This window comes from Ornithodoros turicata, chromosome 5, assembly GCF_037126465.1.
Source record: "Ornithodoros turicata isolate Travis chromosome 5, ASM3712646v1, whole genome shotgun sequence".
Taxonomy (NCBI): domain Eukaryota; kingdom Metazoa; phylum Arthropoda; class Arachnida; order Ixodida; family Argasidae; genus Ornithodoros; species Ornithodoros turicata.
In genome coordinates this window covers 1,388,836-1,405,636 of record NC_088205.1, presented here as the reverse complement: position 1 = coordinate 1,405,636, position 16,801 = coordinate 1,388,836, and the positions used below count along the sequence as shown (strand labels likewise).

Genomic DNA, 16,801 nt, shown 5'->3' with positions numbered 1-16,801 from the left:
GACGTGCAGAGGCAACGCGTTGCGAGCCTTACCCCCGTGTTGCATCGTATAGCAAGCGCTCGAATGCACATATGGTGATGAATAAGAAATATAGACAGCAGAGCCCAAAGTGTCGCTCAGGGTATTAGACGACCCTTCGCACTCTAATGCACAAACACTTATCCATAACTGTAACACGAGCCCTTCTCATTTTCTATATGTCTTACAAGGCTGGTGTATCTGGAAGGACAGACTGAGAAAGTGAAGCTCGGCAGAAGGGAAAGAGTACGAGATACCGTGGAAGGACGTCTCAGCGTGAAAAGACGTAATGAAGCCCCTGGAAACGGAAATTGGAAACGCCTATACTAAACGTAAAACTACGTTTTACGGCCTTTATTGATGTTTGAAATGGGCTGTGGGCAAGCCGCGTGTTTAACTGTCGAATTACGAATTGTGAAAGGAATAAGTCGGAAAACGTTGCTTATGTTCATGACAGAAGAGAGCGTTGGACAGATGTGTCTTCGTATTACACCAACTGGGTTCCATAACTGTTCCATGACACTCGGACTCATTATGTGTGTATGCGTCACTCTAAATCAATAAAGACTACTTGCATACCTGTATATAAAAATAATAAATAAATGATCCGTTTAGTTAGATAATGGTATAACATTAAACCGGAAGGCATAATCTTTAACCAAGCTTATTCTCTCTACAAACTTTGATACACAATCCACTTCCGTTTCGATCTGACCACTTCTTTCCGCGCTCGTTTTTAACAATCGTGCATGATAGGAATAAGTCTAAAGGTAACACGAAGGACCTTGGAAGTCCTAAGTACTTGCTCAGCCGGGATCGAACACGTCATCTTCGCCGTTCAACAGGCCAACCACCTGACAGCCCTACCAAGGTCGGCATACCGTTACATCCTAAACAAATGGCTCACAACACGGTGCTCACGCGGAAATCACTACAGTCAAGCCACGGAGCACCGTTGCTGGTCGAGTAAGAGAGTGCGCGGAAAAACCTTTAAAAGATAAAATTAAGTTACGGATAACAACTTGCTTCAAAACAGCTTCCGTGCAGGCGCTGCTCGTCGTCCAAAATCACCATGACTGGTTCAGTGAACAGGAATTTAAACTTTGATGCATTCTTTCTTTACCAAGGGGTCCTTTCTCTCGGCCAGTGCTTTGCAGAAACAGACCTTCCTACAGCCAGCATTCGTCTTTCCAGCGCATCTTAGAAACTTCACGTCTCATTACAACCACTCTTAGCGAGAGTTTGTCGACCCGTTATAGCCGCACTCAATCTTACCACTACTCTAAAGGAAACTCTACAGCGCGTGGGCCAGTAAGAGCGTCGAGTTTCAAGAATTTCGCGTCTCTTCCGCGCGCAGCGCATTTTGTTTTGCTCATTTCTTCGTACACGTACAAGGCTTTGTTGAGGAACCACATATGCTGGAAGAACACAATAGAGGCTAGATAGAACGCAAGAGTGTAGAGGTTGACTGGAAAACTTCACTGGATGGTGTTGCGTAATATGTAAAAAGAAACTTCTTCCGAACGGTAGTAAAATACGACGACGGAGTGGCTACCTACAACTCTTTGTTGCTCTTCACTCAGGCTGAATTCTACAACTCGCGCTGGTCATTTCTCTATATTTTCTTTTTCGACTGGGTAATTTCACAGTTTGTCCGTCTTGCTCCAAAAATGTACAGAAGCACAGTCTAGCACTGTTCAATAGTAGATGTAAAAACTTTATCTGTCAAAGAGTTACGTAAGAGTTCAAAGAGTTACGTAAGAGTTATTCACGAGTCTTCGCACACCGGAAGGTGTTCACGATAACGGCTCCGAAAAGGTGATACACCAATTGTCTTATTCCCTTTTCCTAGCTTACTTTTTTTTTCACCCACAACCGCGTTTTGGAGTAGCCAGTTCTGACTCGGTCTGGACTAACCTCTCCATATATTTCTTCCTTTTCCATTCCAATACAATCCAAGTGGCTGAACAACCTTCTAACGCCCCTTTAGGGTCCATTTCTGTACAATAGAGAGTTTACGCTATCGCCTTTGCGTATATAAAAGGCAGCTTTGGTGGTCCTGCATACGCGCAAAACACAAAGAGAGCTTCGCGCATTGCGCAGAACCACCACGCTATCCCTTACGTATACGCAAAGGCGATAGCGTACGATGCAATAAAACTCACTATTACTTGTGCCGTAACGTCCCCTGAATCCAAAACAATGTGGCGACAAGATCAGTGCCTGCGCTGTGCTTTACCAGTCTAGCTTCAGTGTGACAGCACAAAAGGTGTGGCCCTAATACCGTGCTTTCAACGCACACATGGCCTACTAACCATTCGCGTAAACGTAAGACGATACATATATATATATACACATAATGAGAGAGCCGCCCATATAGCCTACGTGTTTTGTTACTGTCTTCTCGATTTATAAAGTCCTGCCGCCATCCCCGGGCTAACAGTACTTCATCTCTTCCTACATGCAACCCGAGACAGATGTAGCGCGTCTACACCCCTTCCTACCCAATCAGACGATTACAACACCTCACACTAATCCGTGTCACACACAGCAAAGCAGAAACGTCAGTATCTCACCCGTAATCCATGATGTCACCAAGGAGCTCGTGGTCAGACACGCGCACAAGTTGCGATCCGAACAACGATGTCTTGTACCGAGTTACCGTGGGCCGAACAGACACTCACTCCGTCCGATTACTTCTCTCCTCTCGCGATCACCGCAAGACTTTCCTCCTCCTCTTCCCACGTGTACAAGTATTCGCGCATGCGGGTTCCCGGCACGCTCGTTGGCTCGACAGCCAAAAAGAAAAAAGAAAAGGAAGAAAGGAAGAGTGTCGGTGGACGATCGCTAGTTTCGCATAAATTTGAGCGTCTAAACCGGCCGAGGGTGTTACGTCGTCTGCAAGAAGCTTTTTCGGCAGAGGTGCCGGTAGGTAGCGCGTTTGGTCCCAAACTAATTATCGCGAAATGCTCTTAGTGGGGTGTGTTCTCGCCGGTGTTTCAGGGGCGTGTCTCGGCTCAGTAGCTTGGCGATGTCTGTGGGCAGTTCAGGAAATGATGGGGAGCAAAAAGGATGAATGATAATTGAAATAGATGGGGTCCTTTCGGTGGAGAGCTGATAATAGAGAGACGGGAAAGGAGGTGCAGACAGTAAAGTGCATAAAGACAGGAGGATTGTTTTGTGGGTTCTTCAATGCTCAACGACGCGAGGTGCAAATCTTCGCGTTCATTGAATATGTGGCTTTGATGGCACGAGCGCACTGGTGCCAACATGGGGGCCGGGCTGTCTACGTCTCTCTTCTTTTTGCATTGGTAGTGATCCACGGACGCTGCTACTTTCTTATAATACTAGAAATATCGTCACTAGCGGTGCTGACACGACCCATTTCTTAGGTCCACTTCTACTTTAACATGTATCTCGCGGGGAGCTAAAAAGAGAAGTAGAAATACAGCAAGTAGAAATGTTTAATTACCAACACAACGAGAGAATAGCAACAACAGAAATATCGGTGATGATGAATGGGGATATTCACCACATGAGGTGCGGCTCATAATCCCAAAGCACAATGGAGGGAATTATATGTGACACGATCACGAGACAATGAACGACGCTGAAGTGAGAGGTCGGCAATCAGCGGAGTCGGTAGGTCAACATTAGGGGCGGCGAAAACATCAACAAAACACACATCCCACAGGGGTACGCAGGCACGTCATAGGACAGAGGAGAGACCGGTGTCGCGAGAGAAATATACACTGAGTGCGTGGAGGTGGGAAGGTGGAAGGGTTCCTAAGGAGAAAATTGAAGGAAGGCCACAAGAACCTTGGTCAGAGACCTTGAACCACTGATTGAGACCAAAACATTTCTAGCGCAACAGAAAAATAACGAGAAATCGAAATGATGGTGACACCGAATCTTTGTGACGTATTAGGCTACATATGACGTATGCCTGACCTTGGGGTCAGAGAAAATAAGCTAGTCAAAGAATACGGGTTAAAAGCGGCATCGATGGAAACGGACGCAGCGCTAACACAATTACCTGCGTGCTGAATTGCGAGTCTCTCGCGCGTATCAGGTTCCCGAGCTATTAGAATGATTTCGCCCCACAATGTTTCACTGTCATTACATAATTCAAGATGGGCAGATAAATTCGAGTCAGGGCTCTCCTTACGCTGTCCTGGTCTATGATTGAGGCCCTGGGACATCTGACCAGTATACACAAAGCCACAAGCGAAAGGAATATAAAACAGCATACGTCAGGCATACGTCATATGTAGCCTAATACGTCACAAAGATTCGGTGTCACCATCATTTCGATTTCTCGTTATTTTTCTGTTGCGCTAGAAATGTTTTGGTCTCAATCAGTGGTTCAAGGCCATTCAACCAACCAACCAACGACCATTGCACATGCGCGCAGCGCCACCCGGTGTGTAACGTGTGAACCTGTCAGGAAGTATTGGATTCAATGCTCTGAGACGCTGACACGTTACACGCCAGGTGGCGCTAGGCGCATGTTCACTGGCCATGGGTTTCAATGACCATTGAAGACTGCTTACGTGACTCGGGTATAACAGCACGTGACCAAATAATCTTAAAATGAAGCCTCCTTCTCCAGGAATTTAAAAAAAAAACGATACGAGTTCACGCTGCGCGGTTTCTGGATGGATAATAGCAGGCCCGCTTCTCAACACTTTTCACAACGTGAAACGGTCTGTTCTCCATTCTGTCCAGGGCTCCCTCTGTGAAACGCTCTGTAAAAGGGCTCTTTTTTATTATTATTACTATGAGTGTGTGAGCTCGTGTGAAAGTTATCACATAGAAACATTACATAGAAGCGCGTTCCTGAATGAGACATTAAATCGCATCCAGCGAAGCAATACTTCCAGAGGTCGAGGCAATGGTGATGATGGAAACCTGCATTCTTCAAACGGAAGGTAATTGGAGTAGATTTAGACGTAGAAACTGAGGTGGTGGAACCGCTTGCCTTAATTGGCCACGCTCGTGCGAGCAACGTCACGACTATCGCAAGGGGGATCTTGCGTCCTGGGTCGACTTCACAGGACACTGTGCCGACATTTGTCTTAAAGCCGTCTGAGGAAAACCCAGGGAAAACAACCAGTTTCACCTCCCAATCTCGACGTGGAACGAAACTTTTTCGCTGAATTCGGTACTAGTTGCGTCAAAAACGAGTACACCCCGCGCTTTCAACAAATGAGGAGCGCTAACGCTATCATTCTGTGCAATGGTCGTCCTTCAGCGTGGTATTTGCGAGGCATCAATTTATGCGTCTTCTACGCATATCCTACATAACTTGAGAATAACCGTCGCGACCCCTTTACGAAGCCTCTACAGGGTGTTCAAAATTAAGCTTTCACTAGCACTTTATAAATAGGCGAACAAAAGAAAACTGGTGTTACTTTTCCTGTTCCTTGAGTGAGAAACAGGTGCTACATAATTAACAGCACCTGTTTCTTACACAAGTAGCGTAAAGTTATCATCCTGTCATCGCTGTGTTTGCGCAGCGCTCGTGAAAGCTTAATTTTGAACAACCTGTATATACCAAGGGTGCCGAACTCATTCGTGTCCGCGGGCCGCATACCACGGCTTTGGGGTAGTCCGTTTCTGATATACTGGATGACACGACACAGAACTTAAACCGACATAAAACGTATACATTTGGGTTACTTAGCGTTGCTCAATTACAGGCTCAGCAATCCTTTTTATTTGCTGTGTCATGAGGAAATTTGGCACATCTTGTTTTTAACTATTGCGTCAACATCGGGTGCGACGTAAAGCCACGAATTATTATTATTAGACGTACGTTGTACCGAACAGGTATCGTCAGGTTTGGCCGCGACAACGTACGTATCTTCATATACTTCGTTCAACGTAAGAATAAAACGAAGCCGCACCAACTTCAGCGAACTTGTTCTCATTGGAGAGTCCCACTGCTGGTCCATTTGTGACGTCGCCATTTGTAATCATCGGGGACGTCGTCAACAACTGCGGAGAACGGTGAACCATAAAGCGCCGTTTCAAAACTCCTGCACTCAACGAATCTTTACTCGAATTCACTCGGGATATCACCTAGCCTGCGACTGAACCGGTGGTGGTGGTGGTGGTGGTGGTGGTGCTAATGAAAGAGCTCGCCGTTGTTGGCACACAAAGGTGGTCAACGTCACGACCAACGCTCTGGGGGAATGTGCGTCCTGGGCCGACTTCTAGGGCGACTGAACCGGTCCGTTTCTAGCGGCATTGAAGGTACCAATATTACAAATCAGCCATGTAGGGTTTGCTAAGAAATTTTTGGTAGGAATGTACTAGTAATATCATTCCTGCAAAAATCTGACGCAGGGACAGGCTTAGAGACTTATCAGCGAAAACGACAAAAGCAACACAGAGACAGACAGGGAACGTCGAATCAACTTTTTATTATACGGTTAAAGGTTGATTATGATTAAAGGTTGAAAGTTGGACGTTTCCTGGCTGTCTTTGTGTTACTTTTGTCGTATTCGCTGTTGCCATGTCTCATGTGCCAACCGGCCGCATTCGTCTCCTACTTAGAGAGGCATCGGCTGTTACAGGTCAATGGCAACAGTTTTCTATTACTAACCAACGCAAGATAACCTGCACGAGTACAGAGCCCAATGACAATGCCACGACCGTTCATGAAGATTGGGCCGATTTTTTCTTTTACTTTTTCTCTTTTTTGTTCGGTGGCTACGCGGGCCTCCACTTCGGCACCCCTACACCCCTGCTCATTAAATATACCCCCTTTTTACTAAGGTTAAGTACAGCGAAACGACGCGATTCGTACCACCACAAGTAACAAGGACATGACTGTGCATGCGCCAAAGTAAACGAGTACGAGTACTTTAACAACGCTATGCTTTCGACCTACTATAACGTGTCATGCTCGATCTCTTCCGATGAGTATATACGGACCCATAACGACGACACTCCAACTCTGCGACCGAGCCTTATGTGTCATTTAACACCGTAGATTTACGCGTACAGCCGATCACCGTCCACATTTATGGAGGTCATAAAGTTGATGCATGCCCATTATGCGAAAGGAGCATCGCGTAACGACTTAAACGAGCACTTTGCCAGTGGGTGCTAACGTTTATTTCCTTTCGTTCTCTTTACACGCTAATTTTCCGAGCATGTTCGGTGTGCCATCCATGACGACAAAAGCCTGGGCTTAGTCACAACAGGCTTTCGTCGTCATAGATCTTGTCCGCCAGCTTGCCTGCCTGTAGGCTATTTCATCTTTCTCTGTATGCTATATCCCTGCATGTTCGTTGTTACGAGGTCTAATGAATTGTAGTGGCACAAAAAGAAAGACACCTCCTCTTTCCACTTCCTTTCCTCGTAACTACGAATCATACGCAACACCAGCCTCCAAGTTGCCACATGGTAGCTTTCAGCTTTGCCGCCCCACCTTTTACACCATAAACTGAATAAATTGAAACTGAAATTATTTCAACGCATTGTACACGAATACACGTGTTGTGTGCGGATACAGGATCGAAACCATCCTTTAAAGGCACCGTATATAAAGCAACGAGCAAGCAGTTTAAATGTTTGGTGTGATTCGGGAACTTCCATGACGAAAACCCGAGACTGGGAAAAAGACGAAAAACAGACGGCACAACACAAAGTCTCAACAACTTGTTGGTCGGGAACTTGTTGGTTAGCAACGTAGCACACGCGTGATATGTTGCTATAAACATTTTAATTTGTTGTCAAAATTGCGATAAAACCGGTTTAGGCGACGCCTGGTGTGAAACAACCCTCATTCTAGCGAGCAACACTGGCGCTCACGTGTCCAGCATTTTTTTTTGTTTGTTTGTGCGCCGTTGACGTCATAGCCTTGTTGGCGCGTGCGATGTAGTTTCGCCGGCGTGCTTGACGGGCAACGTGGAAGTTGGTGTCTAATTTGGCACAGTGTTGTCCACAATTTTCAATCTTGATTTCCTCGAAAACTATGAGTGTGACTGGGATGAAATTTACGACGTTCGAGTCATGACTGCTTACGCTATTGAACGAAGTCATTTTATGAGATTGCGGTTCGACTTTTTTTGCAGTCATCTTGCGCAAGTCAGTTTAGTTTTCATATTGCCCCTAATTAGTTAAATAAATGAGATCCATACGTGACTTTTTAAATGTCGGTTTTAGGGCCCAGAAACAGAGGCAGAATAGAGTGTCTTCAACAGTCCCGGATTAATTTTTTTACGACCATGTCCCTCTTACGTGATTCCCTTTTCCAGGCTCAAAAACGACAAAGAAAAAACAGCGCGCGTAATTTGAAAACAAAAAATACATAAAAATCTACGCGACAACGCGAATGCGGGACTTTAGTGAGCCACGATACTAGCGCTCTCAAGCGCGCTGTGAATGAACCTCACTCGGGAGCCGAATGAACGTGGAATCCCAACCGTGCAAAAATAAGGGCCACCATCAACAACGTTGCGAGAACGTCACTTCTCCCGCGCGAGAACTGGCTGAGAAAAACGACAGCTGAAAACGGAGACTGCATGGGAATAGTTCTTATTGCGACTCGAATATTTCGTGCATACGGCCTGTAAAGGGCACCTTGGAGAAAGTTCCCGATATTACATTAATAGCGCGGGAAACCACATCGAGGGGTTTATCACCGTCACACGTTTATTAGAGACCCTACTCAGCGAACTACTTTGCAAGCAGACATGTAGAAATCCAACGAACCAGTAAGGAAGTATGAAGAGAAGTATGTAGCGTTCGAGTTGTTCCGCTCTCAATCCTCGCTTTCACACTGAGGTGCATACTGAGACTGGGTCACTTGGGATAAACTGAAAGTGTGACGTTACGGCGGAAGCTCCGCCTTCGTCGGGACAAAATAGCTAAATGTTGCCATAGCTATAGCCATGAGGCTGATAAGGAGTTTTACAATTCTGTCGTCAATGTAAAGCCCCTTATCAGCCTCGAGGTCACATTCAGCTATTTTGTCCTCTTGACGGAGGTGGAGCTTCTGCCGTAAGGTAGACGTCGCCCCTAACTTTTATAACCTCTAAGTGTTAATAAACCATTTTTCTACTCTTGTTTGGATAATTCCCATACTTTGCTCTTCTGTCTCCCATTTATCTCAACGTTCACTAACAGCTGTCCAGTACTGGCATGGCGACGTTTGACTTACAAACATATACATATATATATATATATAGTTCCCTTCTTCGTTTGGTCACCAAACTGTCAGACAACAATTACTTTGTATTGATGCTAATGATGATTGAGGCGCCGCAGGCGATATTATTCCCCCGCCCCATTACCTGCGATAATTTGGCGACAATATAATGTTAAACCTGACCTCGATGACCGAAGTCCTGCATTGTCCGGAGAAGTTAGCCATTTACTGCAGAGCGCGTCGATGAGCCTGATTTGACGATGGACGAAGCAATTTCGTCGTAGTTGGAGGGTAAGTGTCTGGCTCGGTAAGTGTGGTCCCGAAATGTTCACACCACGGGGAATGGACAAGGGTGTGTTCCAGAGTTTCCAAGTAAAATTCTTCGAACAGTCAGTTTACTTATTTCGAATGCACGTTAAATATAGTTGGCTCTTTTAGTTCGGGGGCAAAGCTCAGAAGAAGAGCAGTCTCTGTTAGATATTTCGGAGCGTGTGGCCCTGATGGTCTTGCCTTACATTTCCTTACCAATTCGCAGGATTTTTTATCTTTCAGCGTTAGATCTTTGGTATGTCATTTCTGTTTGTGTATTATTTTGTTATTTCGCTGGTTCCTAAACTTTGTAGTTTGTTGGGCTCGCTACTTGATAGTAAGCGTCAAAGATTCTGACAAGAAGCAAAAATATATCTTCCCTCCCCCACCTCTTACACAAACACACGCACACTCTAAAAACAGAACGTCACCACATGGCACGGTGAAGGCCAATCATAGCACAGCATGATCATTCCCGATTTGTGGAAAGCGCGGGGAGTACGCCTTTTCTTTTTTTTTAATTGCATAAGCATTCCAAAAAGGCGTACGCCTCCCGTTTTTAATCAATCAGCGGACAGAACGCTGTCATTCCGGATGGTGATTGGCTCAGAGCGTGCTATGTGGTGACGTTGCCCACATACGCGAGGCCGACAACGGCAAGCCCTATCACCATCACCACCACGACCACCTCTATCTTTTTTTTTTTTTTAGAACAGCGGCGGCGACCTCTTTCAGCAGTGCCACCACCACCATCTGTTTTTAGAGTGTTGTCCATACAATTTGTCTTCTGACCTCTTTCGTTTCTTTTATGCCGTCATTTTGTTTTTGTGTTCTACTTTTCGTACAACGACCAGAAACTTGGTGAACGCGTCGAATACGTTTCCAGATTACCATACGTACCATTTGTATCGAAAACATATGAACGGGTGTCAGAGTACCTCCTCTAATGCTCCGAAAATGAGGGCCAACATCATAACAGAAGGCGGCGTCAGCCCACTTCCTTGAGCATCCTCGGATGTCTCGGAAGACCAGGCATGGATGACGACACGATCATGATTTACGACTATGGAAGTTATATGAAGAAAAATGGTTCCGTGGCCGACAGACTGTTTTGGCTTTTCGTTCTTTAACCTATCATTCTTTTAGTAAAGCGGACGCTGCATTACGGAACGTATTGTAAATAATTTGCGACAATTTTTCACCGAGACAAACGCCACGCTTTTGTTCTGGTAACGTGGCTCTGCACAGATCGTCGTTGTTGTGAAACAGTTAAGATAGCGCTATTTTCAAAAGGAAGGTGGCTTGGGGCACTCAAGGAAGATGAGAATTCTGTACGAGGTCGAGTATATTTCAGTGGGTTCCGGAATGAAGTTGTGTTTGTTAGCTTTCGCCGGAAGCTCGAGTTTTCTGTGGAAGGAAAGTATAACTTCCTGTTGTAGATACACGCAGCTGCACAAGTAACGGTTCGACGGAATATCGTATGGACATCCGGTTGTACGTATACGACATGCGCTTTCTGGGTTGTCTGTCTGTCTCGTGGAATATCCGTGTTCGAATGCTGCCTGTCAAGCGTATACGGGGTGGACAGGCTCAGTCGAGCTGCTTTCCTTGTTCCTCTCTTCCTCTACTTCCGACCAAGCAATTGATGAAACCAAACGGTATTTGTTGTTCTTGCGCTGTTGTTCTTGTTATATACACCAGGGTCATCAGTAGCGGCCTGCGCCTCCGTCAGCATATCTGGACCGCGTAGCATCATCGTAGACACAGGCTTTGTTATGAAAAGGACTATCGTATCGCTGCTTTTTCTCTTCTTTTCTTTTTTTCAAGACGGGACGAAATTAACGACTCTGACCACCGACGCTCAGTTCAAGTGTCTCAAACGTTAAATACAATGTGAAGTATTTACTACTCTAGTTACTTTCATTGCCAACTATTTGCGTCCTAATTACGACCTGCCTTCATGACCTAGTACAGTATTTTAGGTACAGTTTTAAAATACTGCGAAACCATATAACTTTGCGACCCGAATTTTATGCAAATCGCGCACTGAGCATGTATTCGCAGCTAGTAAATTTCGCGAATTCTAGATGCTAAAATTTGTGTCTTGATTGGCCTACTTTGCAATAAGCCGCAGAGTGCCCTATCGCGTTTGATAAAAGCTAATAGAGAGTTTTAGTGAATCGTACGCTATCGCCTTTGCGTACGTAAGGGATAGCGTCGGTGGTCCTGCAGACACGCAAAACATAAAGAGAGCTTCACGCGATGCACAGAACCACCTCGCTATCCCTTACGTACGCGAAGGCGATAGGCAAAAACTCACTATTCACGTGCTTCTCAAATGCTTGTCAGTAATCAACGCATGAAGGAAAGTAGTTTAGTCTCGCTACAAATTTTTGCCTGCTCTTAAAATTCGCGGATTTATCAGTTCGCGCAATTCCAGAAAAAATGGTGAGTATGTAGTGAGGTGATCGTGATGTGATAAAGAAAAAAAAGATGTCGATGAATCCATATAGTATCGTAGACGAGGCGAAAAGCTGCGGTTACATGGATGTGAGACATGCACCGTGCATCCACTTACGGCGGCGAATCCTTTCGAACAAGGTCACGCTGGAGATCGTCCACAAAGGAGCTTGTACAGTATTCACGCATGCAGTTGGTGTGGCACGCAAATTATTACCGTGTGCCATTACGTGTTTCGTTTCGTTTTTCTTAGTCTCGTGTTAGTAGCGGAAGAAAAGCCTTTCGCTCAGGATTCTTAAGATTCGCAATATAACAGTTATTTGGGAGAATTATGGCACCAGAAAACCACCGTGAGGAAACTTATCACTGCACACATACACATATGCACTGGATGTGGGCGATTCACTTATCATTTCAAATTGTAGTAATTAGCTTGTATACCATCAGCCATTCGTAGATTGCAACAATTACGCGAGCACAGACATTAATAAAGGCATCTTAATTGTGATCGCATTACTTTCCGCCTGCCACAACTACGCATTCCAGCACCTTACGTTCACCGTTTTGAGTCGAATCTGGAAGAGGTTCACACGCCATCCATTACACGAGTAACATCAATGTTGCTTCGACGAAACCTCGACGAAAAGAAAAAGGAGATATAGAACCGCCTCAGTCACTCTCACACCAATGTCACGTGTAATTCCAGTAAAATTAAGATTCTTCGAGTTTACATTTTTCGTCACTCTTGACATCTTCTGTCAACGGTTTCCTCTCTTTACGGGTTATTGCTTCATGAAACGATGAATGCCGTGTCATGAATGCAGAAGTAACTGTGTTTCCTCGTCCATATTTTGTTCTCATCATCTGTGAACGCAGCCTATACTAGGTTGAAAATAGAAGGGAATGCAGTTTTACGTTGCTAGCTTACCGATGTCATGCGAAACCGGAACTCAACGTCGAAATAAGTCCCAACAAATTTCAACGTCAACATCGACGGTGACATCTGTCAAACAGCACTCTTCAGAGATCCAGAAAGTTCACTAAAGAACTTGTACCCTGCCTCTCCCTGATATTTTTAAGTACTTAGACTTGTTTAGTTGAAACCACTACGCGAAGAAGAGGAAAGAAGTACCACAGAGTTGTCTCGCTAGCGATGTAAAATGTGAATGTTGTAAAGGACAGCGCATTGCGTTTCTTTCCTTGTTTTACAATCAACATTGTTGACCGGTCCCTGAAGCACCGACGATTGCAACAACACGCATTTCCACTTTTCTATGTTTTCAGCGAGACCATTCGAGCAAATGCTAGGTCTGAGTTGTAGGTAACGGTTTTGTACTTTGTAAGAAGCTCGCTGTAGTGATGATATTCGGAAGAATAAAGACCGATGTAGAGACCTTACTTTTTTAAGATTCCGACCACGAAAATAAAGTTTTTTTTTTTCTTAGATTCCGAGTTATCGTGGCCGTGAGTCGCGTACGGACATTGACAGCTGCAAGGAGAGTCTTCAGGGGCAACTGTGACGACGTTGGTCTGGAACGTCCGCAGAACACGCCGCAGAGAACATCGGATAATGCAGCCAGAGGAAGAAGTTGAAATTGAAACCCCCCCAGCTTTAGTCCTGACCGTCAAGCTAATGGCACCGGAGTACCAGGCTGTTTTTGCTTCGTCAAGACTGAGGTTTTTCTTTACTGACTTGTTTTTCTTTATTCTTTCTTTCTGTCTCTCTCTTTGCGAAAGCGTGAGTCTGCAACGCAATGATATATTGACATATATACACGGTGTCCAAGCTATCGTGCACCGGGGTCTAAGAAAAAACACGGTGCCTCATAAGCTAATGAAAACTCCAGAATACTGTAAGGAGCCGCGTGTTCTATTCGCCCGTATTTTTTCATGGTGCCCGATTAATTAATTAGACGCAATTAATTAGCTACCTTTTTTATATTATTCGTCTTAGGACCGAGATGTGAGTTGGAAAGTTGCAGAGCGTGTCGTTTCCTACAGCGTACGCCTTGCATGGAGAAAGATCGCGCGCGAAATCCGAAAGCGTACCACGTGATACGAGTCTCCATTTCGGAGCTCTCAAGCGTACGGAACAACTACACCATGCGTTATCTGCCGATAAGCGACCTTCAGGTGAGCGCTGACAGCTGCTGACGCGTCCGGGGAGGGTTGGAAACGCCACGCTGAAAGGCGATAAAGAAAATGGGCATTCTTTTGCTCGTTCCCACCACTTATCATTAATAATAAAAATAATTAATAATTATTATAATCAATATCAATAATCATCATCAATTATAATAATTCTTAATAAGAATTAATCGTAATTATTAATAATACGTCACGAGACAACGGTGATCATGAGCGACGCCACAATGGTCAGTCTGCGGATTAATTTTGCCCACCTGAGTGTCCTTTAACGTGCGCATTTAAGAGGGAGGGGAGAGATGATGGTGGGGTGTGCTAACCCTCTTGCTCTGGTATTTTGGTAGTCCAAGAGGACTATCCACCACAGAAAACACCCGAGCATCCCTCAGTAGTCTCCAGTGGGATGCTCCCTGTACCATGGTAACCACAATGATTATTGGCGAAGTTACCCCATCAGAACTGCATGTTGACATCCGGCTTGCGTTTCACCGCTATGTAAGCATGAGCTGCTCCACTTTTGCGGGCGTCATGTGAGTACAAGACTATGATATATGATATGAAAGGATAGGATATGAAAAAATGTGATGAGAAAGTGGGAAGTTATTTTCTTTTTCTTCACCCCCCCCCCCCCCCCGCTCTTTCTTTTTTTTTTTTTTGTCGAGTAATTTGGCTTCCATGCTCAGCAGACCAAAAACGGGAAACGACTAATAGTGACGTCACGACTCCCCATTCATCATCTCACAATAAAGTGGTTGTTTGTCACGAAAGCGATGCAACCGGCTATAAAATTCAATTAGAAGAAATCGGCTACGAATTTAATTGAAATAGCGTGCATGGCGACTCTGAGCATCATAAGGAAGCACATGGCAGCGTGGCAGCCCACACAATCCTATCGCATATGAAATGTACGATTCAATTAATGCTGAAGCAGTTCTTTAAGAAAGAAAGAAAACTTCGCGCGTGAATTATCTGGCGTTTACTCAGCATTATTTTAAAACGATACTGAACATACGAAATGTTGGATGTATAAAGAAAATGCGGAGATTGTTCATAGGCAGTTGAGGCTTGTGTCTTGTGTTGTCCTTTCTTCTGTGTTCCAGCCTCAGAACATCAATTTCCATGGTAGTTCCGCCAAAATATCCTTAGGAAATCAATATGCAGTAGGGACTTAACTCAACGAAACAAGATTTAGTATAGTTTATGTTCAGCTCTGATAGTTTGTCGCGCTTTTTGTCGCTGCCGTTCAACATTCTTTCTCGGAACGTGCAGCTTGAAATGAGTCCCAGTGAAAATGAGGGCCCACTCCATCACGCAAGCCTGCTTTAGCTAAGAAAAATCTCCGGCCCCTTTGCGTGTCATCCTCTCTTCGCCATCCGTGAGAAATCACCTCCATTATTAACTTAGGATGCCATGAATGATTTATCGAAGGCGGTTTCGCTGTGGGACGCGTTTTGTGGTGACCCTTACTTCTCATGCTGTCAGCATTTTGTCCTATTATTCCCCTCACGCACGTTCCAGAATGCACACTGCCTTCTTTTCCTCAGCCGGGAATAAACTTATCAAGCACAGAAAGGATCTGACTTGATGGATTTGGTAGCATCAGGGGAATACATTAGCTGACGTAAATAATACAAAGGGAAGAATATTGTGGAACTGCTGTTACGTTCCACGTGGCAATTTGGTAGAGTGGTTGGGAAGGGGCGTACGTAGCGCGAGCTTTCGTGTTTAGAATTCGCTGGTTTCAGCAACACTGTAGTGATGCTGCTCTGCAATTGGGCCAGAGCTGCTTCGTTGCGCGTGGTCTGTACCATCATTTGTTTCGACTCACAGCATTCATACAGTGTATTGTAAAGCAACCCCAAGATGCAGGCTCAATGGCAACACTACATAGCCCTTTAATCGGATGTAGACCCCACGCTTTCTCTCGAAATTCCTTCGCGACTACCACGTCCCTTTACTGCACTCTTCCACCGCATGAGGCATTGAATTTGCCACCGTTGCATTTAAACCTGCCTTTTAACACCGTCTCGGCTCCACCTCGTCTTCCCTCTGCCATGTCACCCTGGCTTGTGGGCAATATCACCACGAGAGCGCACTGATGGAAGTTCCTATGCAACGTATTGACAATCGGCCGTTCAACCTCGCGAAGATCCTCTGACCGTGGTCGAACGGTCCCCACCAGATGCAAAACCTTCGTCTTCTTGCGGAGTTCTTGTACTCCACCGGTCTGGTGACGGATCTTTGAAGGTGCTCCCCCCGTCATCATCTCCTCATCCGTTACCAATGCGCAATACCGCCGCAGCGGCGGTGAATCGCCCACCTCATCATCATCCAATGTCGAGACCCCCATACGACGTTTTCTCGTTTGAAAACCGTCGAGCTCACCCGCAAGCGGCGATTTCTGGACGTTTCCTTGCGCGACGTTGGCGATGATTGGCCTTCGGAGCCCCTAACGTCGTTCTTTGTCACGGCAAGAACACAAGTGAGGGACGGCTAATATTTCACGTTTAGAGTAAAAAAAAACAATACTACGTGCATATAATTTGGTAACAGAAGCCCACGAACACGAAACACAAGAATTCGAAAACAGTTCTCCCATTTTGTGGGACCGTAGGGCTTTCTAGGATAGAGAGAAGTGCCCTCAATTGTATTGCCAACTTGGTCGTCTGCTGCTTTCATTGTCTGTCCACGCCGGCGCGTCCCCTT

General features: G+C 45.4%; 1 protein-coding gene across 2 annotated transcripts in view; it reads right to left on the bottom strand.

Moving 5' to 3' along the window:
- The window catches only part of LOC135393790 (adenylyl cyclase 78C-like), a 288,020-nt gene that overhangs the window by 242,752 nt on the left and 28,467 nt on the right, over positions 1 to 16,801 (bottom strand). The window contains exon 1 of one of the 2 annotated variants that reach the window (XM_064624060.1): positions 2,595 to 2,637. The exons of the other annotated variant lie outside the window; for it this stretch is intronic. Coding sequence (XP_064480130.1) covers positions 2,595 to 2,605 — 11 coding nt within the window. The 5' untranslated portion in view covers positions 2,606 to 2,637. Of the gene's footprint in view, positions 1 to 2,594; positions 2,638 to 16,801 lie in introns of those variants that run through there. 2 annotated transcript variants of the gene reach the window in all.